The 22,940-nt window shown below is 47.7% G+C and overlaps 9 protein-coding genes across 9 annotated transcripts; 5 read left to right on the plus strand and 4 right to left on the minus strand.

Annotated features, from left to right (window-relative positions):
* Positions 1 to 222: 222 nt before the first annotated feature.
* L228DRAFT_284808 (DUF1348-domain-containing protein) lies at positions 223 to 1,674 on the minus strand. The gene is made up of 2 exons (XM_018336262.1): positions 1,466 to 1,674; positions 223 to 928 (listed from the first exon to the last, which is right to left on the minus strand). Exons 1-2 carry the CDS (start codon positions 1,543 to 1,545, stop codon positions 340 to 342), a joined length of 669 nt encoding a protein of 222 aa, XP_018186453.1. The 5' UTR covers positions 1,546 to 1,674; the 3' UTR covers positions 223 to 339.
* Positions 1,675 to 2,024: 350 nt separating this feature from the next.
* Positions 2,025 to 7,125, minus strand: L228DRAFT_262764 (hypothetical protein). Its single transcript, XM_018334443.1, has 4 exons — positions 6,781 to 7,125; positions 4,097 to 6,724; positions 3,920 to 4,037; positions 2,025 to 3,859 (listed from the first exon to the last, which is right to left on the minus strand). Exons 1-4 carry the CDS (start codon positions 6,918 to 6,920, stop codon positions 2,384 to 2,386), a joined length of 4,362 nt encoding a protein of 1,453 aa, XP_018186454.1. The 5' UTR covers positions 6,921 to 7,125; the 3' UTR covers positions 2,025 to 2,383.
* Positions 7,126 to 7,342: 217 nt separating this feature from the next.
* L228DRAFT_249730 (ubiquitin-conjugating enzyme E2 35) lies at positions 7,343 to 8,605 on the plus strand. Its single transcript, XM_018333153.1, has 4 exons — positions 7,343 to 7,611; positions 7,683 to 7,771; positions 7,823 to 7,954; positions 8,011 to 8,605. The coding sequence occupies exons 1-4, from the start codon at positions 7,559 to 7,561 to the stop codon at positions 8,193 to 8,195; spliced, it is 459 nt and encodes a 152-aa protein (XP_018186455.1). The 5' UTR covers positions 7,343 to 7,558; the 3' UTR covers positions 8,196 to 8,605.
* A 312-nt stretch (positions 8,606 to 8,917) lies between these two features.
* L228DRAFT_270166 (hypothetical protein) lies at positions 8,918 to 10,602 on the plus strand (the record flags this gene model as incomplete). Its single annotated transcript, XM_018335380.1, has 3 exons — positions 8,918 to 10,057; positions 10,114 to 10,494; positions 10,552 to 10,602. 3 exons carry the CDS (start codon positions 8,918 to 8,920, stop codon positions 10,600 to 10,602), a joined length of 1,572 nt encoding a protein of 523 aa, XP_018186456.1.
* Positions 10,603 to 11,677: 1,075 nt separating this feature from the next.
* Positions 11,678 to 12,415, plus strand: L228DRAFT_199288 (hypothetical protein; the record flags this gene model as incomplete). Its single annotated transcript, XM_018329625.1, has 3 exons — positions 11,678 to 11,713; positions 11,855 to 11,998; positions 12,239 to 12,415. Coding segments are annotated over 3 exons (357 nt in total), but the record flags the coding sequence as incomplete, so codon positions are not given.
* Positions 12,416 to 12,876: 461 nt separating this feature from the next.
* L228DRAFT_284813 (glucosamine 6-phosphate N-acetyltransferas-like protein) lies at positions 12,877 to 14,203 on the minus strand. Its single transcript, XM_018336263.1, has 3 exons — positions 13,644 to 14,203; positions 13,391 to 13,520; positions 12,877 to 13,299 (listed from the first exon to the last, which is right to left on the minus strand). Exons 1-3 carry the CDS (start codon positions 13,937 to 13,939, stop codon positions 13,180 to 13,182), a joined length of 546 nt encoding a protein of 181 aa, XP_018186458.1. The 5' UTR covers positions 13,940 to 14,203; the 3' UTR covers positions 12,877 to 13,179.
* A 1,471-nt stretch (positions 14,204 to 15,674) lies between these two features.
* On the plus strand, positions 15,675 to 17,300 carry L228DRAFT_249736 (hypothetical protein). The gene is made up of 6 exons (XM_018333154.1): positions 15,675 to 16,084; positions 16,156 to 16,289; positions 16,358 to 16,510; positions 16,565 to 16,765; positions 16,816 to 16,941; positions 17,020 to 17,300. Exons 1-6 carry the CDS (start codon positions 15,852 to 15,854, stop codon positions 17,067 to 17,069), a joined length of 897 nt encoding a protein of 298 aa, XP_018186459.1. The 5' UTR covers positions 15,675 to 15,851; the 3' UTR covers positions 17,070 to 17,300.
* Positions 17,301 to 18,122: 822 nt separating this feature from the next.
* On the plus strand, positions 18,123 to 20,257 carry L228DRAFT_284815 (inorganic phosphate transporter; the record flags this gene model as incomplete). The annotated part of the gene is made up of 5 exons (XM_018336264.1): positions 18,123 to 18,211; positions 18,271 to 18,378; positions 18,437 to 18,768; positions 18,835 to 19,739; positions 19,920 to 20,257. The coding sequence occupies exons 1-5, from the start codon at positions 18,149 to 18,151 to the stop codon at positions 20,255 to 20,257; spliced, it is 1,746 nt and encodes a 581-aa protein (XP_018186460.1). The 5' UTR covers positions 18,123 to 18,148.
* A 1,011-nt stretch (positions 20,258 to 21,268) lies between these two features.
* Positions 21,269 to 22,665, minus strand: L228DRAFT_181686 (hypothetical protein). Its single transcript, XM_018329572.1, has 2 exons — positions 21,959 to 22,665; positions 21,269 to 21,832 (listed from the first exon to the last, which is right to left on the minus strand). Exons 1-2 carry the CDS (start codon positions 22,367 to 22,369, stop codon positions 21,509 to 21,511), a joined length of 735 nt encoding a protein of 244 aa, XP_018186461.1. The 5' UTR covers positions 22,370 to 22,665; the 3' UTR covers positions 21,269 to 21,508.
* Positions 22,666 to 22,940: the final 275 nt, after the last annotated feature.

Below are 22,940 nucleotides of genomic sequence, written 5' to 3' on the forward strand. Positions count from 1 at the left end.
TCCTCATCTTGCATCCTCATCTTGCATCCTCATCTTGCATCCTCATCTTGCATCCTGATACGATACTGTTACGATGCTGTTACGATATTGTCACTGTTCTGATACTGATACTGTTCTGATACTAATACGACACTGATACTGACGGACACGATACTGAAATCCTCCCATGGCAATGACAACAATGTAATAGTTTTAATACAGAATTAATTGTCTTTTTATATACTAAAACGTCGACTTTTATCTTCTTTCTCTTATAAGGTTCGACTAGAAGTGGAATTGGTTGGACCTGAGTGTAAAGTAACTGAAGTGGAATGACAGAGGGCGAAACCCAGCGGGAAATCACCAATGCTCCTCCCCAATAACCACGTCCTCGACCCCCTTGACTCCCGCTCCAAACCACCGCTCGTCCCCGCCGAGTCCCATCCCCAACAGCACGTCGTTGCCGCTCATTTGCCGCTTCCGCATCCGCCCGTCCGGCGCAAACGTCCAGTCCTCGAGCCCGTAGCACCGTTTCCATTTGCCCTGGCCGATCTGCGGGAGGTGCAGCGTGATGAAGCTGTCCAGCGCGGCGGCGAGGTCGATTTCTCGTGATTCGCGGGATTCGCTGGATTCTGGTCCTCCTGTGCCCGAAACCGTCGGCAAAGTCCCTGCTCCTGACGTCGCAAAGCCAGCCCCGACAGCCGCCTTGGCCGCCTCAATAATGTCCTCCCGCGTCAAGACATCATGGGCGTCGCGATACTCGTACCAAAACTGCACGGCGATGCGATTGTCCGTGAAAGCAAACAGCTCCTTGCGCAGAACATAGTCTTGCTCTTTCGCCCATTTGGCGCTCAGGAACGTCTTGATGGCGTCCTGCCCGCGCAGGAAGGTCGACCGGTTGCGCCAGACGCTGTCGGGCGTGTATGCCAGCGCGATCCGCGCGGGGTCTCTACTCCATGTTAGATTCGGTCCGTAGCGTTGGGTGATATGGATTGTAGAATATGAAGGGTTCAATGTTGAGTGTGGAGTGTGGAGTATGGAGTACTGAGTATTGGACGATATGAAAGGGTGGAATGCATGTGGGAGTTATAAAGTATGATAGCATGTAACCGATATATCTCCCCAACATGGGCAAAAGTGACATGTTATAGGTGAAAAGAAGAAGAAAAAAGAAAACGGAAAATAAGATGCTAAGAGAATGCAAACAGCCATTTCAAGAAAACAAGTAGACGTCCCCGCAGAAGGCTTGCATGACAACATGCGTCATACAAGGTCTTCAAGCGTGATAGCCAAGCAACCAAGTTATAGCTGGGTAACCACCCAGGAAGATGAAGCGTTGAGAGCTAACAGCATGATATTAAGAAGCAAACGGAAAAAATGTGTACAAAAAACATCAGAAATAATATCGAAGCCTCAAAGAAGTGATATCGAATACTAACAGCACTGATAGCGAAAAACCAAAAGTGTCTAAAAACCAAGTACGTACTGCGTATTCCACAAGTCCTGCGCGGCTTTGACTTTCTGCCGCGCCGTCTCTGCCGTAAACGGGGGTTTATTCGCAGCCATTGCCCCGTTCTACTTTAGGACAACCGTGACAGTAGATGAGATATAGAAGCTGTGTAACTTCTTTTCTAAGGTCTCTCTTTAATAGGTGTTTGCATGAAATGGGACGAGAATTAAGACAAATAATTTATTAGAATCATGTATTGCTATCGTAGCTGTGAGTAGGTTGCTGACATGGTGAGTCAATAGAGCACCCTGGCACCGAGCAACGCACCTCGCTAAGTGAGCTCAGTCGGCAGATCAGCATGGCAGATGAGGTTGGGTCGGAGTTAACATGCGGGGTTAGTTGCGGTACGTTGCCCTGCTGCGGGGCTTACGATTGAGATGGAAATGGATCTGATAAGATCGGTAGCCCGGCGGGCGGGTAAGGCGGAGCTAGGGTTACCTACCGTAAGTGAGGTCACCCAAGAAAAATGGGCCGGAAATAACATGAATGCAATTGCGTGCAATGGAGACTTGCAAGTCAGAATTTAGAATTTGCGGTTGGGTATTGGTATAGAATTGCTGAGGATTCTGTAGAGGTATCTCGACAGACAAGATACTTGAGCTAATATGCATGAACCATAAATCTGGAAAAAATTTAGCTGTTTATTTAGTATTACAGAGCCCTTAGTCCTTCCCCAGAAGGCCAAAGATTCTAGAGACCACAAAGACAAGTAAGATTCCTAAAGGATAAGACATTTAGAAGCTCCTTTGATAGATTGGCCATAAGAATTAACTCCAGAAATCGGATCGCGCCTCGATGATGCTTAGATCCCCAACTCCACCCTGGATATCATTCGTAAACAAAGAACAAACGGGAAAATATCAAGTAATTGCGGAATTTGAAAATGGTTTGTGGCTAAGCACGGTTCTTCTCATCAGGGATGAACCCGGAACTACTTCGTCTCAGGGAAAGTCTGGCGCCTTTGCTCTGTGAGAGGCCTCGGCTGAGGCCGCCTCCGACGCCGCGGCCGAGTGCCGCCACTGCCAGCTTCTCCCATGGATCGTCAGACCATTCTGGATCTTCTTCCATGACTGTATCGAGACGCCCATCGCCAAGTAAATCACCGTTAGAAGCGTGGATATCCCTGCCGATCAAGGCGTCTCGCGGACAGAGACATCCGCATCCAGCAGCGCACTCCACAGTAGTAATTGAAGACGTCGATTGGCTGCCATTAGGGCGATTGGATCTGCCAGAGCTTTTGTCCTTCTCTTTTGTTTCTGGCTGGCTTGAATCTTTGGCGTCACCATCGACCGTTTCACGGGGGCCGGCCGCAAACCACTCGGCATGACAAGTCGAATGCGTAACATGCCCACAGCTCAGACATGGGGTGAAAAGACCACGCACGATTTCCTGGCAGATGGAGCAGCAAACATTCTTACGGACCGATTCGCATGACTGGCATCGGCTCGCTGGGCTACCTGGTCGCGCCTTTGGTAGTAAATCCTCGCATTGAGTACAGTTGACGCCTAGTTCAAGGCCCATCCAACGATCCTGCATTTGGTCCACAGAAGCCCTCTTGCCAAGTGCCATGAGTGAATCTTTTTCTTCTTGCGACAAAGTTGAAAAATATGGTCTTAGCATATTGAATTTTAGGACCTCGCAGCTCGAGAAGCGCAAGCCCCAGATATAGAGCAAGTTTGCGTATGCTTCACGATAACCACGGCATTTTGATTGCTGACTTGGATTAAGCAGCGCCATAGGAACACGGCTTTCGTCATCGAAAAGATTTTGATTCTTCAGGGAGACTTTGACACTGAGCTTTTTCGGTGCTGGCTCTTCTTGTTCGGTATCTGAGCCTTCGACAGACAAATGAGAGTAGATGTTGCGGTGCTCTTCTCTAAGAGCTGATTCTTTTCCGAGGGTTGCAGTCCCGCCCCGACTTATACCTTGTCCAGTGGTAGCTCCTGAAAAAGGCTCGTTTGGACTGGGACGTTTCCGTGTCTGAGACGGCGGCGAGGAAGCGGCAACGTTCGAAGAAAACGGGCGCGCAAAGGACGCGGCAAAGACGCTGGCAAGATTTGAGTTTGATCTCCGAGCATGCTGTTGCTCTGGAGACGTGGAAACGCTTTGAGTTTGCGATGGAGGCTCCAGGACGGCGCGAGATGACTTTTGTCGGTGAGGTGGTGTGGTGCCGGTCGAATAAGGGATGATAGGGTCGTTGCCCCACAAACCATTTGACGAATTTGCTGAACCATAGGTGCGCTCTATCGATTGCTGAGTCTCGATGTTGGAAGCTACCCGAGGGCTAGGTTGAAATAGACTCCATGCAACTTCCTCCGCGGCAAAATAATCCAAAGAAAAGGCGGGAGTCTTCATAAAGAGCGGTGCTTCCTATACATAACATGAGCGTCACAGCTTGCAAAAAGCCAAAGCACCTAAGGGGTTCCTCACATGTTTCTTTGGTTTTGTAATTGAGGTTGCAACAGCTTCCTTGGCTTCTGGTTCACAAAATATGCAGGATAACATAGCGAGCATCTGCACGTCCGCAAGCTTTTCAAAGTATTTAAACCTAAAGCGAGTCAGCCCAGTGAAACCGTACCGTGAGACTTTGAAATTTTCGCAGCTTACAATTCCTCAACAAACCAAGAACCACCGAATGGATGTTTTCCCCATCTGACACGGCCCAAGAATTTAAATCCTTTCCCTTTCGAGCGTTCGCTGGGTGTAGTCTCAACGGAGTTTGGTTTCTGCCGAGCCCTGCTCACACCACGCTTCGCAAGCACAAGAACGTGCTCTCTCCGATGAGGTTGTGGCATTATTTCGAGTGGCACCTCATTGTAAAGCACAAGCCCAATATATTCCCATATATCTGCAATGTCGTATGCACCATGCTCTGCCGCAACCTTTGAGTTGTGTGCGCAAACTTCCGGCCCGTCTCCGAATAAGGCATAATTCATGGCAAGCTCCTTCTTTGCAGGGAGCAAATCCTCCAAATTGTGGATAGAAATCACAGACTTCGGAGCATTTCCCTCCGTTTTTGTGTTCAAGGTGCCAGCGGCACTAGACTTTTGAGAAAGATCAGTCGAATTAATTCTCTGCAGCCGCAGAGGCTTCCCATGCCAAGCCATCGGAGGTTGAAATCGGCTCGGCAGGCCTACTGTACTTGTCATCGATTCAGAATCAGAAAAAGATGTCAAAGAGTCATCAGAGGAGTCTGATGCTTCCTCATCTTCATTGATGGAGGTCATCTTATTCTTAGGGCCAGGGGATCTTGCACGTAATCGCCCAAACCCTTCAAAGAATTTCGGAGCACCAGACAACCTATCATGGTCTCTTAGAGTAATAGCACTCAACAAGGACTTGGTTTTATCTTCTTTAGGCGGAAAGAAGCAAATCAACCGTCCAGTCTCCGACCAAATGGCGCCGCAGGCTTTTGGCAATGGGACATTCGCATTCAAATTCGCGGGCCCAAGCAGATCGTTGCCGCTCATCTCCATGTCATGAAAATCACCCACATCTACTTCTTCGTCACTGGAGCTTTCTCCTTGGCCCCCAACATTGATGCCATCTTCTGTCTCTTCTGGGCCCAACCATATCGTGCTTTCCTCCAGCTTGCGTTCACCGAGCAGATAACAGAGAACTGCTTCAAGACAACCTTTCCCTCTTGATGCATAACTTGCGGCAATCGTACGGAGTTCACGGGACATCCTTACAGCTGCATCTCCTGCGAGTGACGAAGTCTTCTCAAGTTTAAATGAAGGGGCAGAGGGTCCCGGATAGTCATGTGGAAATTTAATCTCGACTTTGACATAAACCACTTTCCCGTCAGAGCCCCATGGTCCGTTCATCGATATGGTCACTGTCCGATTTTGTATATCCACTTTATCGAAAGTGACTTTGCTAAATTTGTCTCCGACATACGTTACCTCGTCTCCCAGCGTTTCTGGTCCTTCCCAGAATCCACTTCCACGAAAGCCAGGCGATAGCAAAGACGATGCAGACTCTGTCATATTAGGAGGTTTGGGTAAAGGAAAAGCTTTTTCTTTTCCGATTTTGACGCCCTTCATCCACGTGATTGGGTTTGAATCCTTTTTTGCAGATGTCATCCCATGGATCGCGGCCTTGGACGTCATATAGCCACTTCCAACCCAGCCACGTCCGGCAGGAATAGGCACTTTACCCATGCCGGCACTCAAAGCCCCTCGAGCAAGCCCACGCTCAAGATTATTCCCTATCGCACCACGCTGTCCCTCATGGTCTGCTTGGACATCTCTGTAAGATCTATAAACAGCATCTTTCCTCGTGATGTAGATATTCTTATGTGCTCCTTTTCCTTTTTCGTAGCCTACGCTACGCAAAATCTCAGGGTCGACCCGATGTAACCGCACCTCCCTGTCCGTTCCCCATGAAATCAATTGGAATTCGCGATTATCAATGCCATCATCTATCCCTCCCCGAGGTCTCCATAAGAACTCTTTCACTTGACCGGCATGACCCTCAAACTTGTGGACTTCTGGTACGGCATCATCCGGCTTCATGCCTGGGGCGAGACGTCGATCATAAAGATGTAAATCACTATTACCCCGTTGTGGCATCGCCAGCAAACCACAACCAAAAGGTGTGTGCCGAGCTCTCCATACAGGAAATGGTGTGTCTATGACCCTCTCGGGACTAGCTGACTCGGAAGTATAATCCCAGAACTTAATCGTCTTGTCAAGTGAGCATGTTGCAATAGCTCCCGAACGGGTTCTGTTCCAATCTACTCCATAGATTTTCGTCTCATGCGCTTCGATGGATTTCAATGGATATGCACCCTTCCTATCGTCCCAGATATGCAAGTATTTATCATGTGAGGAGGCGATGATATGAGAGTCCTGGCGATTCCATCTCACTTGCGTTGCACCGGCAAACCAGTCACAAAATGTCATGGCCGGTCGTGCAGGACGGCGCAAGTCCCAGCAATGAACAAAACTATCCACAGCGCACGTTGCAAGCAGGTCTGGATGGAAGGCGGAGAAATTGATATCGGTAATGGCTCGGCTGTGGCCGTGCAAGACGTGCTCAATTGCTGAATGATCCGAAGCCATCCCAAGGTTCCACACAAGAGCCTTCTGATTTGATGTGCTTACTACCCAGTAGTCTCGCACGGCGAATGGCGACCATTGCACATCAGCTACCTCCCACGGAGTATGGTGGGGCAGGTAGCGGGGTGGTGAATACGGCGAATCGAGGTCTATAACATGCAACCCTTCACGGCTATTAAGAGGCTTTTATTAACTATTGTCACATAAAAACTGAAACTGTGAACTTACGAAGCAAGCACTACATCTCGTCCACAGGGGGAGATTGACATGGACCCAACTGCCTGAGGCCCCTTCAAGCTCATCTCAACATTGAATGTCTCACTTTCGAAGGGCGATTGAGGCTCATTGTGCCTCTGTGAGCGCGCCATCTTGCGTCAATATAAAAGAATTCTCCTTTATGCTGCATATATAAGAATGATACTAAGATCGCAGACAACAGTCAAAGACATCTTCTGAAGGAGAATTGCATAAAGCAATCATCTTTAATCTGGTATTAGAATTGAGAGCTTAGGACGAAAAGATCAGCCTTGTGGCAAATTATGCCGAGAATCTTGTACACAGTACTCCTAAAGGAAGTGCACGCGCATTATGGAGACAGTGCTTGAGTGACCATTTCAGTTGGAGCTCGACTCAGACTCGTTCTTTGGTGTTGACGCAAAGTGGTTATGCTGCCGACAAGAACTGGGAGCTGGGGTATCGGTCTACTCGGCCGGAATTACCCGTGCACCACGGCATGAGCTCCGAATCCTGCGCGATGGCGGGGTGACTTGAGCATATCAACCTGGGGAGTCGCAATACACTTTCTTCATTCCCTTTCATTTTACATTAACCTTGCTCATTCTATGAGCAACGCGCTTCCGAATCACTCTGTTTGCTTGTTAGATATATTGAATAAAGACTGTTCTTCTTTAGTCTTTAAAGCATTGCATTTCTGCTTACAAAAGTCAAATTCTCTCATTCAGCCCCTTCAAGGCAACGTGTTTGGTGCATCGTACACGGCATCATCATGGCCCTGCCCAAGAGAATAATAAAAGAAACAGAGCGACTCATGGCTGAGCCGTAGGTCTCCTAGCATCTCGGACCATGCTTGAAACCTTGTTGCTTTTAGCTAAGATATTATCTTCCGACAGTGTCCCTGGGATTAAGGCCATTCCTCATGAAGATAATCTAAGATATTTTGATGTTGAGGTTCATGGGCCATCGCAATCACCATACGAGAGTAAATATGACACTATCGATCTTACAGCGCTGGTACTGACCTAGAGCATAGACGGCATCTTCAAGCTTGAATTGTTTTTGCCCGACGATTATCCCATGACGCCCCCAAAGATTCGATTTTTGACAAGGATCTACCATCCAAACATTGATAAACTCGGCCGTATCTGTCTCGATGTTCTCAAGAGTATATTTGCTGCTCCACTCCTCTCAGAAAATACCATGTAGCTGAACGATAATTAGGTAATTGGTCTCCGGCTCTCCAGATTCGCACGATCCTCCTGTCCATTCAAGCTCTTTTGGGCGCGCCTAACCCCGATGATCCGCTTGCCAATGATGTCGCTCAACGATGGAAGGAAGACGAACCGGCAGCGATTCAAACAGCTCGCGAATGGACCCGCATGTATGCCGTTAGTGAGAACCGGTAACGCGACGAAAAGACGGAATTTCTGTCTACATTAGAGACTTCTGGTAGACGCACGGTCGTCCTTGAATTAGCAAGCAATTACTTTCTGGCGAATAGGAGCAGCGTGGGTTGTACTTCTCTCAGCAATGCTAAGGTGCCAGCGATTAGAACTATACAAACGAGAATCTTGCAAATTTCTGCTTTTCTTCGTTACGATTACCAGGTGCTGGTTCCATGCATATGTGCGTTTTTTATGACTTGCAACACCGTTCTTTGCATGTTTTTTTAGGGTTTATTGTTCCAATGTGGCGGCAAGATGACGTCGTCCCATTTGCATGCGACTGGAAAACTCGAATTGAAGGATCATTTGTTACTCACATTTCCAAGATACGGAAAGCCCTTGTCGGTTACAAAGGCGGTTAAGGCACCCATACTCATACGCCTTCGTATATCCTATGCTTTTCCACTATAACATTCACTCTCCCCGGCCGCTGTCGCCTAGAGCATTCACTTTGCTGCCATAACTCCTAAAATACACCGATCACAAGCGAGTTTATTAACCCAAGAGTAAATAGGTGCAGGCAAACAAAGTCCCGAAAAGGAAATATTTGCTCGAATCTTCCAACTCCCATACAATTTTGGCAAGTCCTTGATAGGACTGCATCGTTCATAATCTCTACACAACCAAGCAAACCGGCCACCGTACCATTACGGACTTCGACAGGGTTCATTTATGCTGGCATCATGGGGGCGGTCCAGTCTATTGTTGTTGCTGTTTTCCAGCAGGGGTCTTCTCTTGCTCAAACTTATCTGCGAGAACAGTACGATGCTGTCTTAAGCGGCAGCGTCCAACCCCTTCTTTTTAACATTATTGCTGCGTCTTTAATCCTAGCCATGCACAACCTCTACAAGGGACGCAAGAAGCAGTCTTCCCAGACCCCAGAGCTTTCAATTAATCTGGTCTCAAAACAGGGTTCTGGTCAGCTTGGACAGGCCGAGAACGAATCTACCATGTCTAGTGTATCGAAAGATGAAGTGCGGAAGCCAAACAACACCGAGGATCGTCTCCTCTCCCCTCTGGATCCTAAAGGGCCTAAGAACTCTGGATATCACCCTGACCAGAAATTGATTGGGGGCAATTCAGTCCCAGGCCACGATGCGATGTCATTCCAGTCGGATCTCATGGACGCTCTGCACCTTAGTCCTTCTTCCTCGAAGGATGTGTCCCAGTCCTTCGCGAAGCAGACCTCTGCCGTCCCGTCCGGAGCTAACTCTCTCTCCCCTGCCCCGAATGAATCCGCTCTTGTCGTTCCGGTGGGAAAGGGTAGCGATGTTGATGAAATCTTTCAGGCTCAGACCTCCATGGGAAACGAAGAAGGGGTGATGATATTTCAATGCGGTCACTCATCATCCAAGCATTTCGAGAACGTCGATGTCAACGAGAACATGGAGAGTCCCGAGACTTCTACAGCCAATACAAACAGTGAGGAGCGTAAGAAGAAAGGAGTTCAACCCGCGTATAGTTTGGTTGGCGGAAATCCATCGTCGAACGATGGAAAAGCTCAGGGAGTTGGAGATTTATCCCATACTGCAGAGGGCCTCGCCGATGAAAGCTTGTCTCCTGGGAAAAGCACTAACCCAGAGCTTACTGGTTTTGTGAAGGCAGAGGATCAACATACTACTCCGGTCATTGACATTTCTGGAATCGGAGAGCGTAAGCTCATTCCAGCCGCCACTCGGCAGAGAAGCTCCACCCTCACAAAATCCATCGACGATGGTCAAACTACTCAAGGGCTGCCTGGGTATATTTTGGACAAAGAAGATGCAGTTCTGGAGCAGTTCAAGGACGAAAGTCTTCGCAAAGAAGATTTCATAGCTTACCAGGTAAGACATCTCAGCTCATGCTCTGACCTTGACCACTGAAAATCTGATTGTTTTAGAACGAACAACTTCGGAAACGGCTTGGTGTTCAAATCGATGTTTATCAGCCAGGAGATAGACGCCCCCGTCATCCAAACCATCACCGTACCTGGTATTCAAAGAATCTCTGGTGCACCAAATGTCATGGCCGCTGCCAAAACTGCATGGCTTGGTGTTGCAAATACCAGGAGTCTTATGCCATCGCTCTTGGAAATAGAACCAGCGTAGAAGTGAAGGACAATGCTCACTCTATAATTGAGGCGATTAGAATGTATAATCCTACTGGTACCGATAACCCAACGTTCCTTAGGTGCACTACCGAGGGTTGCCGGAGACTGGTTTGCCCCGAGTGCTGCGGTATCTGTCCCAATCAGCTGCTTTGTCAGGACCTTCAGTGTGTTGTAAGTCTCCGTGATCAACTCAATCTTTTAAAGTCAGTATGCTAATAGACCGAACAGCGATGTAAGCCGGATCCGTGGGTTGAGTGCGACTGGCATGTTGGTCTCTAAATTGGCGCACTCAATGGAGACTGTCTTGCACGACCGAGTGGTCCCGTTATTAGCTCCTATTTGTGGGAAACTTTGCACCTACGATCTTTTTAGATTTTCATTCTGTGTTATGGACAGATGATTCATGTTATTCAGCTCTGTTTTAGCGGACTTTGAGGTTATGCAGGAGATCATGAATGACGAGATACTTATGACACAGATTAGAGATTAATTTCATTAAAGCAATATAGGTTTGAGCTGCATAATTTAGCTGTGCTGTGATTACGCTTTGTAAATACTTCACTGAAAGCTGAGATGCATTCGATATTATACCCTCGTTGTTGCACTAAGACCAATCACTTCGTTGAGAGCCGTATCTATTTTGGTGAGCAGCTTATTTGCAACTCTAAAATATAGTAACCCTGTACGAGTCAAAATGGCCGCAAGGATGATAGGTTGATAGTCTCTGAGCTTTTGTTTTGCCCTACTGCATTCATTTAAACACGAGTTTCAGATATTGCTGTCAACGATGTGACGAGATTAAGAGGGTACTCAAGGTGGGGAAAAAATAAGAAAAATAAAAGTTATTGCTACTGATCGATTAATGCAATACTCAGACCAATAGGAACTTTCCTTGACACTGAGAACGCTGTGAGAGAAAACAATGCCTCTCTGGAACAATTTCAGCAAGATTTCATTGAATGCGTTCAACGAAAGAAAATCCAGGAGAGCTAGACAGTCCTCCAGAGTCAGCCAGCATGAGACCATGGTGATCAGTCGCAACTACGGAATAGAACTAGTCATTGCCATGACAATACACGTCCATCGTGAGGTTGCTCGAGCATTGATATGATGCTTCGTTGTCGGTTAGGCTTGTGCCCTAGCCGACGGGTGTTGCCGCTTCGAGACTAGTCTTGGCCACAACGGGATTTCGACCACCAGGTATCGTCAGTCTACAGCGAGCAGTGCGCCGACAACCTCAACAGCGACAAATACGCATTTTCAGCCACCAAAATGCGTACCTACGACGGTCAGTGACTGACGAATATCCATATTTCCATGATCAAATCCAGGCTGATGGTTTTTTGAATCGACAGACTCCTTCTCCGGTCGGAAGATCTATCCCGGCAAGGTCCGCAGATTCCCCTCGTCCTTTTCCTGTCGAAATAATTTTACACGAATATACCACTGCTTCTCGAGACTATCGCCCGCAAAACACTGCATGAGCAATTGAGAAAGGCTTGGAAACTGATAAAATTTCGTGACGATATAGGGTAAGCTCTACGTCCGTGGCGACAACAAGATCTTCCGTTTCGCCAATGGCAAGAGCGAGTCGCTGTTCCTCCAGCGCAAGAACCCCCGCCGCATCGCTTGGACCATCCTCTACCGGAAGCAGCACAAGAAGGGTATCTCTGAGGTTAGTCGATCGCAAGGACTTCCTATAAATCTGTGGTTCGGAAGGGCTCGTTGGAATGGCGGCAATAATCGCGAGAGGCAGTCTAGCAAAGAATGTTGCAGGAGGGATAGAAGACCGACTCCTTGAAGGACGAATTTCTCGATTGCCGCCATCTCCTCAACAGCCTGCAAGAATCAACAAGGTGGAAATGATATGTTTTGGAAAGCGCTCGGAAAGCTAACGGGTATTTGTGGCATACAGGAAGTCGCCAAGAAGCGCACTCGCCGCACCGTCAAGAGCCAGCGTGCCATCGTTGGTGCTTCTCTTGATGTGATCAAGGAGCGCCGCGGCCAGCGCCCCGAGGCCCGCGCGGCCGCTCGCCAGGCCGCCATTGCCGCTGGCAAGGAGAAGAGAACCGCTGCTGAGAGCAAGAAGAAGGCTGAGAAGGCCAAGACTGCCGCCAACGCTGCCAAGGGCCAGACCGCCCGCATCCAGAGCAAGCAGGGCGCCAAGGGCGCACCCCCCAAGGCCGCTGCCAAGTCGCGTTAAATAAAATGCTGCTTGTCTGTGCTTTTCTTTTTTCGAAATTTGTGTCTGGGCGCCTGATGAAACATTGGTCGGATGTTGATGAAATAGTGGCGACTCTGGACGGTCTATCATGACCATCTGGATATCATATCCTAGCAATGAAAACATCACATCTGTCACAATAACAAAGTTTACGTCAATTCATACGACGTAGAGCCGACAGCTTCTGGATGTGATCCGTGATGTGAGCGAGACAAAAGCCGCTCTTCTTGAAAGATGAAAGTCTACTTCCCGCCCTGACTTCTGGACCGTCCTACAGGGCGATCCCAACTGTTCTTTTTGGTTATAATTCTGTCTTATTGTATTATGATATTGGCATATGCATTGAATTTTCGCTCACGGAGAAACAAAGTAAACAAATCGGTAAGTGGTTTGATAATTTGATATGTAGGTCTTTCAGCGTCTCGGTGAAAAGTCCAGCTTTCCGTCCCGAAAACCTCATATGTCAAGCACATTTTATGCCTTTGCCCTTTCCAAGTAGCGTCCGTAGGGAGTCAATATGCATCAGATACTTTGGGAAATCTGTGTCTATGTCTTCCAGATTTTCGCTCTCGTTTCAGAGACTATCGCCCCAAATTAAATCTATACACCCAAAGCCATGAAACAGTAGAGTCTTAGCTGGCTTCATACTTGCTCTTAGGGGGTTCGAAATAGTGTGCCATTTCCAAGCCAGCGCGCTTGAAGCCGCACTTGACGTAGAAACCCTCATTCGCCTCGGAACAGTCGAGGATGGTCTGCAATTTACATCCGTGTCAGCAGACCGATCAAATCTAATCACTCGAGCATTCCACGAGAAACGCCAAAGAAAATGACTTCACAACTAACCTTGTAGCATCCAACCTGCTGCGCCACATAGTCCAATGCCTGAATGATCTTCAACCCGAGTTTTTTACCCTGCTGATCCCGCGCGACAGCAATGTCTTCAATGTGGCCAACGAGGCCGAGATTATGGATACTATTCGCAGGTATCTCAAGTCAGCCTCTCAACTCTCTTTTGACAACCATTGCGTCGCAGAACTTCCAACAGTTCTTTCCATCTTGTTTCTTTGTCCTTGAAAGCAAACTGGAAGTAACATACAATTTCCTCTCAACAATCAATGCCCCTGTCGAAACAATCTTCCCCGTAGGATCCGTTATGCACAAAAGGAAATACTCGTCTGCCCGAGTCGCCATCCAGTCGTATCGCGCCTCCCATTGCTCCCGCGTCACATCTCCGACTGTTGTGAGCACGCGCAGAACGTCGAGGAAGCCGGCATCAAAGTCGGTCCGCTGGATAGGACGGAGAGAGTGGCCCTCAGGCAGTGACGCCGCGACGGCAGGAGAAATGAGCTCCGGGGAGAATAGAGGTCCTGAAGACGTCGTTGTTGAAGGCATGATGGAGAAAGTATGCGCGTAGTCGGGGCTTTTCTCCGGTTTGCGATGGAGTGCCCGGGTAGGTAGTTTTGGGAGACAAGGGTCGGGTGTGAAATTCGTCAAGGGAGTAATATATATGCGCAACGAATGAAATGCGAATCGAGTTGTAGATGTTGCTTTGAAATGTATCCCCGGATGAGTTGGGGTATTTATCTATCAACTAATATGCGATTGGATTGCAACGCGGGCTGCGGCAAGGATATCGAGTATGTGACAAGTCTGTTGGTGATGGATATATGTGTGAATCGAGATCAATATAATCTGGACCAGGGCCCTTCACCTCAATAAAACCAGGTACGCAGGGTAGGAAAGGAGGGGGGAAGGGACAGAGGGTAGTGGCTTGACTGCCATTATAGGCTTAATGGCTGCTATTTTCGGTGGTTTCAGCCTCAGGCACCGCCACCCTTTGTGCCCTGAAGATCGGTTCCCTTGGCTCTAACTGACCTGGGAAAGGGTTCACCAGGAACAAATTCCTAATGAGAAATAGGAGTAACTTACAATGGCTTTGTTTCTGCGAGGTTGATGATTCAGGTGGGATATTTTGCGAGCGGCTTGTGAAAGGAAATATAATTGAATTGATGATCTACTACGTTGTCTATTCCAACTGCCGCGGAAGAAGGGTGATAGTGATTTAGCAAAAATAATAGAGACAAAAACAATGGAAGAAAAGGGAAAAATGAAAATTCATGTGAATTATTCTGCAACTTTAAAATACCCGGAAGGCAGAGCCATATTTTTATAGGGTTATCTCCATCTTTTTCTTACACTCTCAATAGGTTTCATGCAAGTTAGCCAAGGCAATATGTAATAGAACATATTGCTCTTCGATTCCACTGGGAACATGACGATGATTCCATCACCGTTAGCTGTTGCGCTTCTCTCGGATCGCATCCGCTTTTTCCCGGCTCTTTCTCCGTCACTGCCCTGCTCGAGACGACTAACCATGAAATTTAGTCCCACCATCGCCACGTGGGCAGCCATGTATGATAAAAAGAGCTGGTAGGATGTCCTTCAGAAGGATTGGCGTGACAGACGAGCCTTAGTGTGTTCTAGCTCAAGGGTCGGATATGATGAATTGGGCTTCCTCCTGGCGTCAAGCATGCGAGAAAATACTACAGAGTAGACTACCGCGCTTATGACAGGCTCAAGTGTATCCCGCTGATCGGGCACACGTGGGGGGTATCAATTTGGCAATGGGCTACGAGAGGGTCTTTGCTGAAAGGGGTGGGCTGATATTGCTCCCATGGCTCTTCTCTAATGTATCTCTTGCTTAGGTATGATGGCGCTAAATACTTGACCAAGCACTATAGAAGCTGCAGTTGCGGAGAAAAAGCATGTTCGGGATTTAGCCGGACTTCAGTGTAAGAATATCAATCAAAACGTGGTCAATGTAAGTCATTTTGGAAAGATCAGTTGAGAATCTCGGATGAGCAGAACAGGCGAAGTGCTAACTTAGGTAGCGAAGTAAATAGCTCTAATTTCCATCCCCATGGCGGCGAGTGGGGCTGGCTTTTAGTTATAAAGGAGTCAAGCTTTCATAACAGCCACTCATTTCGGCACGTTGACTTGGACCCTTGCATCGTCTCCCCGCTTATTCCTCCAACATGCAGAACCCCATTGATCCTTCACCCCAAGGCTGCAATTGTGCAGCCCGTCAGATGTAGTCGCGTATTCGTCATTATTAGAGTAGGGTCTGATTTGAACGTATTCGGCGACTAAAAGCCGTAGGTGAACCGTCTCTTTAATATGATGGAGCGCCATCGATCTTCCTTCTTCCTGTTCTTCTTTGGCTGTTGTGGGGAGCCAGCCAAACCACCTCAAGTATCCAAAAGGATCTCCCCAATGTGAAATTCTTCCTCCTTAGCTCCTTGCAATGAACCGGATGAGCTCTGGTGACTTTGAAGACTGGCCTCTTCGACTACCGCAGCGAGGTAGCAGCATTTCTTCCTCGACTCAAGATTCTGATTCCGCAAGCATTCTATCACTATCACAATTTCCCGTTCCCCCTAGCCCGGCAACGTCTTCCGCAACCAGCGGAAGATCAAAATCCATACAATCTTTTCAGGATGAGACGATCAGATTGCAGCTTCATCCCGCTGTAACAATGTGCGCTACCGGCTCAATTTCGTTCAAGAATAGTCCATAGTGTGATACTAATTGGAGACTACAATGTGCAGATCATTCTTACGCGGAGCAAAATTGTTCAAGATACAGCACGCATTTATTGATATTTGCAAGGACGCCAGTGGCCATCTCAAGTATCTAGAGCTGGGGGGCGGAATTGGTCATCAAAGTGTCTTTCTTCATACATGTGAGTCAATAGACTTGTACAGTGTCTCTTTGGAGAGACGGGTTTGCTGAGACAACGTGTCAATATAGTTCAAAATACCAAACTCCCTGTACCGCATCTCGAACAACCCAGACTTACTGGAGAAAAGACTTTCCGAGTGTCATTCCTTGAGGAGCAAACTGTGCAAACCGGGCAGACCGTTTTCAATACACAATTATCATATACCTTTTATGACTGGGAAGGTGAGATGCCTGGTTCCAATCTCTTTGGCGCAAATGCTTATCCATTACGTACAGATTGTGTTCGTTTCCAAGAATTGCTGCTTGCATCAAAAATCATCCTCACTGCAAGCCTAGCTGAAGCAAGCTCCAAGGGCCGTGGGGAAGAATGCATCAGCCAAAACTTGCGCATACTTCAAGGGTGGAATGATCGACGAGTGATTCTCTTTTTTGCCAATTCTCAACGAAAGGAAAAGAAGACTTATGTTTCCATACCACGTGAGTTGAAGATCGACAAGTTTGTGCTATCCTGAGGCTGACCGGGTTAGTCCATTGCATTGATCGCGTGGTCAATGCCAAGAAGGCAGGGCATCCGGTCGCGTTGCATCTCTGCCCTAATTTTGATATCCTTTCCCAGATGAAAGTGTTGCGGGTATCCTTTCTGGATGATGAAGGTACGTTTTTTTTTTTTTTTTGGTTTTACCCACGAATCTCAGCCGAGTTAAATTACTGACATTCCCTCGGACAACCAGATCGAATAGCCTTTTTCCAGACGGTATCTCAGGGAATTGCGCATCGATAGCTGCAAATCTCTCTTTTCCACCTTGCCTCTCCAACGACCGCCTTTACAGTTTCATCACTGTGTTTCTATGATATTTGCGGCTCAGGGCATTTTGCGATTTGTCAGTTATTTTCATTGTCGGGAGTTTTCGTGACGGATAGAAATACCCTTAATTTACGATAGTTACGATGTCTCTCCAATATCATTACTACGACTGCAATCTAAGCAAATATACATGCTACGATTACCGCCATGCAACCAAACTTGTCTCCATGAATGAAGGGTCCGTACTCTATATCTTTGGTGCTAGTTGCGGGGATAGTTTCGTTGGTCTTTAATATAGTCTCTTAAGTCAACGCAGTTCTTGAGTTGAAACCCAATCTCCCGGGATGCCTCCCTACCAACGATGGGCGACAACGGAGGTAAGTCTAGTACGGTAGAGAAAACCGAGGGGACGGGAAGAGGGACGGGGCGTCGGCACCTTTCTGGTATTTAGCGCCAACTGCCGTCACAGTAGCAGGACCCCGGTTTATCGCTAAGGGGCTGTCCTGCCAATTCAGTTGAGAGTCAGGGAGCACGTGGGGGTTTGAATCGCACGGAACACCCGTTCCCCTTCCCGCCCAAAGCTGTCTGACTGTGCCTCGACTCACTACTACCACTGCAATGGGTAGGTAATCTCGCAATAATTCCACAGCATTAATCTTAGACCATGCTCTCTCTCCATATTTTGCACCTCATTAGGTGCCCATTCGCATCTGATATATTAGAACTAAATCGATAGTACGGGCAGGGGTCATAGCGATTAATACGATTAATATTATCTGCTTTAGGCCCGCCCCGCTTCCTGTCACGCCTGGTACTAAGGGTAGTCATGCCATCGTAGATCTCCACGTCTTTTTTTCTTTTCTTCCTTGACTCTTCTTTTTTTCTACTGTTACTTAGGCAGAGAGATGCCGTCATGAGTCTGTTTCCTTACGGGTTCATCAAAGTACGAGTTGTGTGAAGAATTGCCGTTGAATCCATCCTGATCAACGCGAGCGACGTTAAGCGCTGTCCTTTGCCTAGGACAGGACTTGTGAACCGCAGCTTTATTATTCAGCATGGGGAAATTTCGTAGTAGGCTGTACAAGACTGATCGAGCCCGAGACTTTGATCATGAACAGGTGTGTCCTTGTATCCAACCTTGTCCACAGCGACATGCAAAGTCCTAATTCTGCCACAGGATCGCTCTATACGAATACAACAAATCTATCAGACCATCGATCGGCAACCGTATCAATGGATCGTGGTTCTAGTTGCCGGGGTTGGCTTCTTCTTGGATGGCTATTCTGTAAGTCTATTACACACCTCCTTCAGCATCAAGGTCCAAGCCTCTCATAAAGACTTAGCTCTTTGCCAGCAATATGGCTCTTCCAATGATGTCCTATGTTTACTGGAGAGATAATGCCGCTTCCAGGAGACTTACCCTGATCAATATTGCAACTTTGGCTGGTACCTTTTTTGGTCAAATTCTGTTTGGTTTCCTAGCAGACAAGAATGGACGGAAAAAGATGTACGGCATCGAACTGCTTCTTGTCATCGGCTCGACGCTCGGAGCTGCCATGGCGTCGACCGGTTACGAGAATAGTATGAGCATATTTGCATGGCTTATCTGGTGGAGAATCATGGTTGGAATTGGTGTAGGAGCGGATTATCCCCTCAGCGCTGTAATCACTTCCGAGTAAGCCCGTCTCATTCCCTCATATCTCCTTATTGCTTCTCTCAAACTCACGCTCGAGCCCAATAGGTTTGCGCCGACCAAGCACAGGGCTCGAATGATGGCCACTGTCTTCTTCATGCAGCCGCTTGGTCAGATTTCCGGAAATCTCGTATCACTCATTGTCATTGCCGTCAGTAGACAGCACGGTAATGACGACCTTGCGCGCAGCGTAGACATTATGTGGAGATGGGTCGTTGGCATCGGCGTCATCCCTGGCGCTATCGCACTTCTATTCCGCTTTGCCATTCCCGAGACACCGCGTTTTCTATTAGAAATCGAGGGTGATCCGGTCAAGGCCGAATTCGACGCAACCGCTCTCTTCAATGAATCGCCAACGAGCCATGAGCTCGACTTTGCAAACTGGAACAACATCAGTCTCCCCACAACCACTCAGCGCAGTCTTGGTTCCATAGACGAAGACTCCGCTACGGCCCATACCGACATTAGCATTCAGCAAACGACGCTCAACTCCCACTGGCGCCTCGCAAAGGCGGACATTATCCAATACTTTTGGACCGAAGGAAACTGGCGGGCCTTGGCCGGCACATCCTTGACCTGGCTGCTTCTCGATTTCGGATTCTACGGCATCGGCCTCTCGAGCCCTCAGTTCCTTGCCAATATCTGGGGCTCCCTCCACATATCCGGAGCCGCACCGCCCTGGCAGACCGACGATCGTCCCGACGCAAACCTCTACGACATGTTCATGAACACGTCCATCCACGCCATGGTGATTCTGAACATTGGCAGCGTCATCGGCGGGTTGCTCCTGATCTTGTTCGCCCATCGTATCAACCGCATCAGCCTGCAGAAATATGGCTTCGTTGCCCTCGCAGCTCTCTTCATCGCCCTCGGCGTCATCTTTATCAACCTCAAGAGAGAGGGGCCTTTTGCCGTTGTCTTGTACATTATCGGCCAGCTCTTATTCAATTTTGGTATGCACTTTATTTCCCTTATAACTCTATCCCCCCCCCCCCCCCCCCCCCCCCCCCCCCTACCTATCCCAGTCCTACTTTTATCCCTCGTCATCCCAGTCCTACATCTCCCTCCCCCTTCCCCACACCAAAAAAACCAACCAAAAACCCGAACGCTGACCACCTTACTCCCTACAAAAGGCCCCAACGCAACAACGTACATGATCCCCGCCGAAATCTTCCCCACCCGCTACCGCGCCACATGCCACGGCATCAGCGCCGCCTCGGGCAAGCTCGGCTCCATCCTCGTCCAGATTTTCTCCGCCTACTACAAATTCGGCTCGTCGCCTGGCTCCGGCCAGACGGTACGATACGGCTGGATCCTCGTCGTGTTCAGTGTCTGCATGATTCTCGGCGCGCTTATTACGCATTTCTGGATCCCGTCGATACAGAGAAAGGCCGACCGGGGTAGGCTCTGGGGAGGCAAGCCCGAGACGCTGGAGATTCTGGCGCAAGGTCGACGTGGAACGCGGAAGTAGATTTTTTTTTTCTTTTTCTTTTTCTTTTTCTTTCTTTGTCTTTCTTTCTTTCTTTCTTTCTTTCTTTCTTTCTTTCTTTCTTTCTTTCTTTCTTTCTTTCTTTCTTTCTTTCTTTCTTTCTTTCTTTCTTTTCTCTTTTATTCTCTTTTCTTATTATTATTATCATCTTCTTACTTTCCCTTTTGGCTGCATTTCATTTGTAGACGTATGATTCATGTACATATATAGACCTACCTTGGATTTTAGCTTATGGGGTGCAAGTGTTGTTTAGATGGATACCCTATACATTATACCCTACACCAGATACCAGATACCATATACTATAGACTCTTCCTTGGTTCGCTTCGATATATAACTACCCAAAGTTACCTTATATACTCCGTACCAATGGCAATAGAGATTTAATTGCATTTCTTATGATTGTTACTTTCTACTTGGAACTTACTTTTTACGCTCCAAAGACACAACAGTAAAATACGGGCAAAGTCTAAAGGGAACATACCCCGTAGAATTACATCCCGATGGCGATTTGAAGGGTAAATAATGCGATTGGGGGGCAAATAACTATATTGTCACAATGATTCAATCTGTGTATATATGAAGCATTTCAAGCGAAGAGCAAATATATTGAATCGTAGTTTAAAATGAGCAAATATGCTGGATCGTAGCTTGAAATGAGCAAATATATTGAATGGTAGCAATGCCAACTAAATTGCTCAAAGCATCTGAAACCGAGAGAGCACAGAGAAGCATTCGCACAGGTATCGTGCATGAGCAAGGTGCCAAGGCCAATCAGAAATCCGTGGCGGAGGAATTAAAAAAAAAGGCCAGGGAGACATATATGAAGATAAAAAAGGAAGAGAGGAAAAGGATTAGGTAACTTAATGAGCAAAGGAATGAGATAAGAAAAAAGGAAAATTTTGCTATTGAGCACAGCTCACAGCCCATGTTGCTCCAACTCCAATGTGTTTCAACTCGCAAAATCCCATTGCCATGTCAAGCAAACGCTTCAACTCCTCCCAATTAAGAATAGCTACTTTTCGGCCCAACCCCAAGAGCTCGTCAAGTTCCAATAGTATCAGTAATCCCGGAAAGGCAAAGTCTCCACATTATCCCATGTCGAGCAATCGGGTGTGATGGCCTGGCCAAGGAGAGGAAAGGTATAAAATAAAAGAACGCAGGATCTTCTGGCGATCACCAGTATGGAAAAAAAGAAAAAAAATTTTGGCGTAGTTGAGACTAATTCTCAAATCAAAAGAAGCCACCTTTTGGAACAGCGACGAAAATGGCAACGGCCACTGCTGAAATAATAAACGCTCCAAGAATGGCCTGAAGGAAAATGGTGTCTTGAATTTGACGCAATGCTGGCTCTTGAATCCAGACCTCACGGTCAAAAACTTTGCGGATAATGTTTCGCTTTTCATACTTGGCTACCCATGGCTCGTCTTCGTAGCTATTGTTGGACCCAAGGCTGTCGAATGATCCCTTTTTGAGTTCGTAATAGGAGCTGTCATCCTCGTCTTCTGCAAAAAGTTCCCACGGGCGAAGATGGCGGTGATGCATGCCATGGAGTACCTACTCGGCATCAGAAATATATTCGCAATGCTTGTAATAAAAAGGAAATAAAAGAAAAGGGGAAGGAAGGAAGGAAGGAAGGAAGGAAGGAAGGAAGGAAGGAAAGAGAAAGTGTAAGCTACTCACCACACACATGCCCTTCCACGCAGCAATGAGGGTCGATACACCAATGAAGAAACCAAGAAAAGAGAGAACACGCCATGCACGGCCGGCACTGCTCAAAGTGATAATAATAGCAGCAATGAGGCCGCCGATGATGCCACCCACACCTAAGCCACGGGCAAAGATGACACGAGGCTTGTTTCCATTGCAGATAGACCATCGAACGAAATTTGGGTGGGCCTGGCAACGGAGAGACCACTCAACTGTGCGCGCAATCTGCCGAAAAGCTGACGGATGGGTAGTGCTCGCAAGAGCGTGAAGAAGAGCGACGCGCTCTTTCGATGAGAGATTCAGTTGACGTGGGGCACCGTCAGCTATATAAGTTCCAATGATGCGAGTGATTTCCTCTCTGAATGGTTGCACGGTAACTACCATGTCATCAGTTGAATGGCTCTCCTTTGCTCAAAGAGGGTCACAAAAGAGATACTCACATGGCTGCCATTTCAAATCAGCGCTCTCAAAGGCATTCGCTGCCTTCTCGGCAAAGCCTTTTCTGCCGTTCGGAGACATTGACTGAGTCTCACTTGAGTCCCATGAATCCGTGACTGGGGCGCTGCTATCCCGGTCACTCGGAGTTCGCGGGGGAGTGTGGAAGGGATTCCCATTCTTTTCCTGAGTAATTGGTTTCGAATCTCTCCCAAAATCGGTGCCATTGAGAATCTTGGCCGCTTCAGGACTGACTAGCCTGGGCTTTGCATGATTTGCCTGAGCGGCTGCGACTGCAGCTTCAGCTTGCTCTGGAGTCCATTCGGGAGACAAGAGCTTTTCGCTCTCTGGCAGTAAGTCAAAGCGTTTCTTATAGTCCTGATACCATAGAAAAAACTGTAGGTTCTCGGCGGCCAGCTCAATGTAGATGAGATAATTCATGAAATCCCGAGTAGTGCATGGCTGGAGTGAAAGAGTTAGTCAAAGGCAGAAGCTGGTTGGGTTCCAATGAGAAGTTATA

This window comes from Xylona heveae, assembly GCF_001619985.1.
Source record: "Xylona heveae TC161 unplaced genomic scaffold L228scaffold_9, whole genome shotgun sequence".
Lineage (NCBI taxonomy): Eukaryota > Fungi > Ascomycota > Xylonomycetes > Xylonales > Xylonaceae > Xylona > Xylona heveae.

What these genes read in the sequence shown, in the direction of transcription:
- L228DRAFT_181686 (XM_018329572.1), bottom strand. Translation starts at nt 22,369, where the DNA reads ATGGTAGTTACCGTGCAACCATTCAGAGAGGAAATCACTCGCATCATT. An exon ending in CGTGGAAGGGCATGTGTGTG is followed by an intron (nt 21,833 to 21,958) that starts GTGAGTAGCTTA and finishes GATGCCGAGTAG; the next exon opens with GTACTCCATGGCATGCATCA.
- L228DRAFT_249736 (XM_018333154.1), top strand. Translation starts at nt 15,852, where the DNA reads ATGAACCGGATGAGCTCTGGTGACTTTGAAGACTGGCCTCTTCGACTA. An exon ending in TACCTTTTATGACTGGGAAG is followed by an intron (nt 16,511 to 16,564) that starts GTGAGATGCCTG and finishes CATTACGTACAG; the next exon opens with ATTGTGTTCGTTTCCAAGAA. An exon ending in ATCCTTTCTGGATGATGAAG is followed by an intron (nt 16,942 to 17,019) that starts GTACGTTTTTTT and finishes TCGGACAACCAG; the next exon opens with ATCGAATAGCCTTTTTCCAG.
- L228DRAFT_262764 (XM_018334443.1), bottom strand. Translation starts at nt 6,920, where the DNA reads ATGGCGCGCTCACAGAGGCACAATGAGCCTCAATCGCCCTTCGAAAGT. An exon ending in TCTTGGTTTGTTGAGGAATT is followed by an intron (nt 4,038 to 4,096) that starts GTAAGCTGCGAA and finishes GACTCGCTTTAG; the next exon opens with GTTTAAATACTTTGAAAAGC. An exon ending in TTACAAAACCAAAGAAACAT is followed by an intron (nt 3,860 to 3,919) that starts GTGAGGAACCCC and finishes TGTTATGTATAG; the next exon opens with GAAGCACCGCTCTTTATGAA.
- L228DRAFT_284813 (XM_018336263.1), bottom strand. Translation starts at nt 13,939, where the DNA reads ATGCCTTCAACAACGACGTCTTCAGGACCTCTATTCTCCCCGGAGCTC. An exon ending in TTGATTGTTGAGAGGAAATT is followed by an intron (nt 13,521 to 13,643) that starts GTATGTTACTTC and finishes ACCTGCGAATAG; the next exon opens with TATCCATAATCTCGGCCTCG. An exon ending in AGCAGGTTGGATGCTACAAG is followed by an intron (nt 13,300 to 13,390) that starts GTTAGTTGTGAA and finishes TGTAAATTGCAG; the next exon opens with ACCATCCTCGACTGTTCCGA.
- L228DRAFT_249730 (XM_018333153.1), top strand. Translation starts at nt 7,559, where the DNA reads ATGGCCCTGCCCAAGAGAATAATAAAAGAAACAGAGCGACTCATGGCT. An exon ending in GAGCGACTCATGGCTGAGCC is followed by an intron (nt 7,612 to 7,682) that starts GTAGGTCTCCTA and finishes ATCTTCCGACAG; the next exon opens with TGTCCCTGGGATTAAGGCCA. An exon ending in CTGTCTCGATGTTCTCAAGA is followed by an intron (nt 7,955 to 8,010) that starts GTATATTTGCTG and finishes AACGATAATTAG; the next exon opens with GTAATTGGTCTCCGGCTCTC.
- L228DRAFT_284808 (XM_018336262.1), bottom strand. Translation starts at nt 1,545, where the DNA reads ATGGCTGCGAATAAACCCCCGTTTACGGCAGAGACGGCGCGGCAGAAA. An exon ending in CAGGACTTGTGGAATACGCA is followed by an intron (nt 929 to 1,465) that starts GTACGTACTTGG and finishes AACATGGAGTAG; the next exon opens with AGACCCCGCGCGGATCGCGC.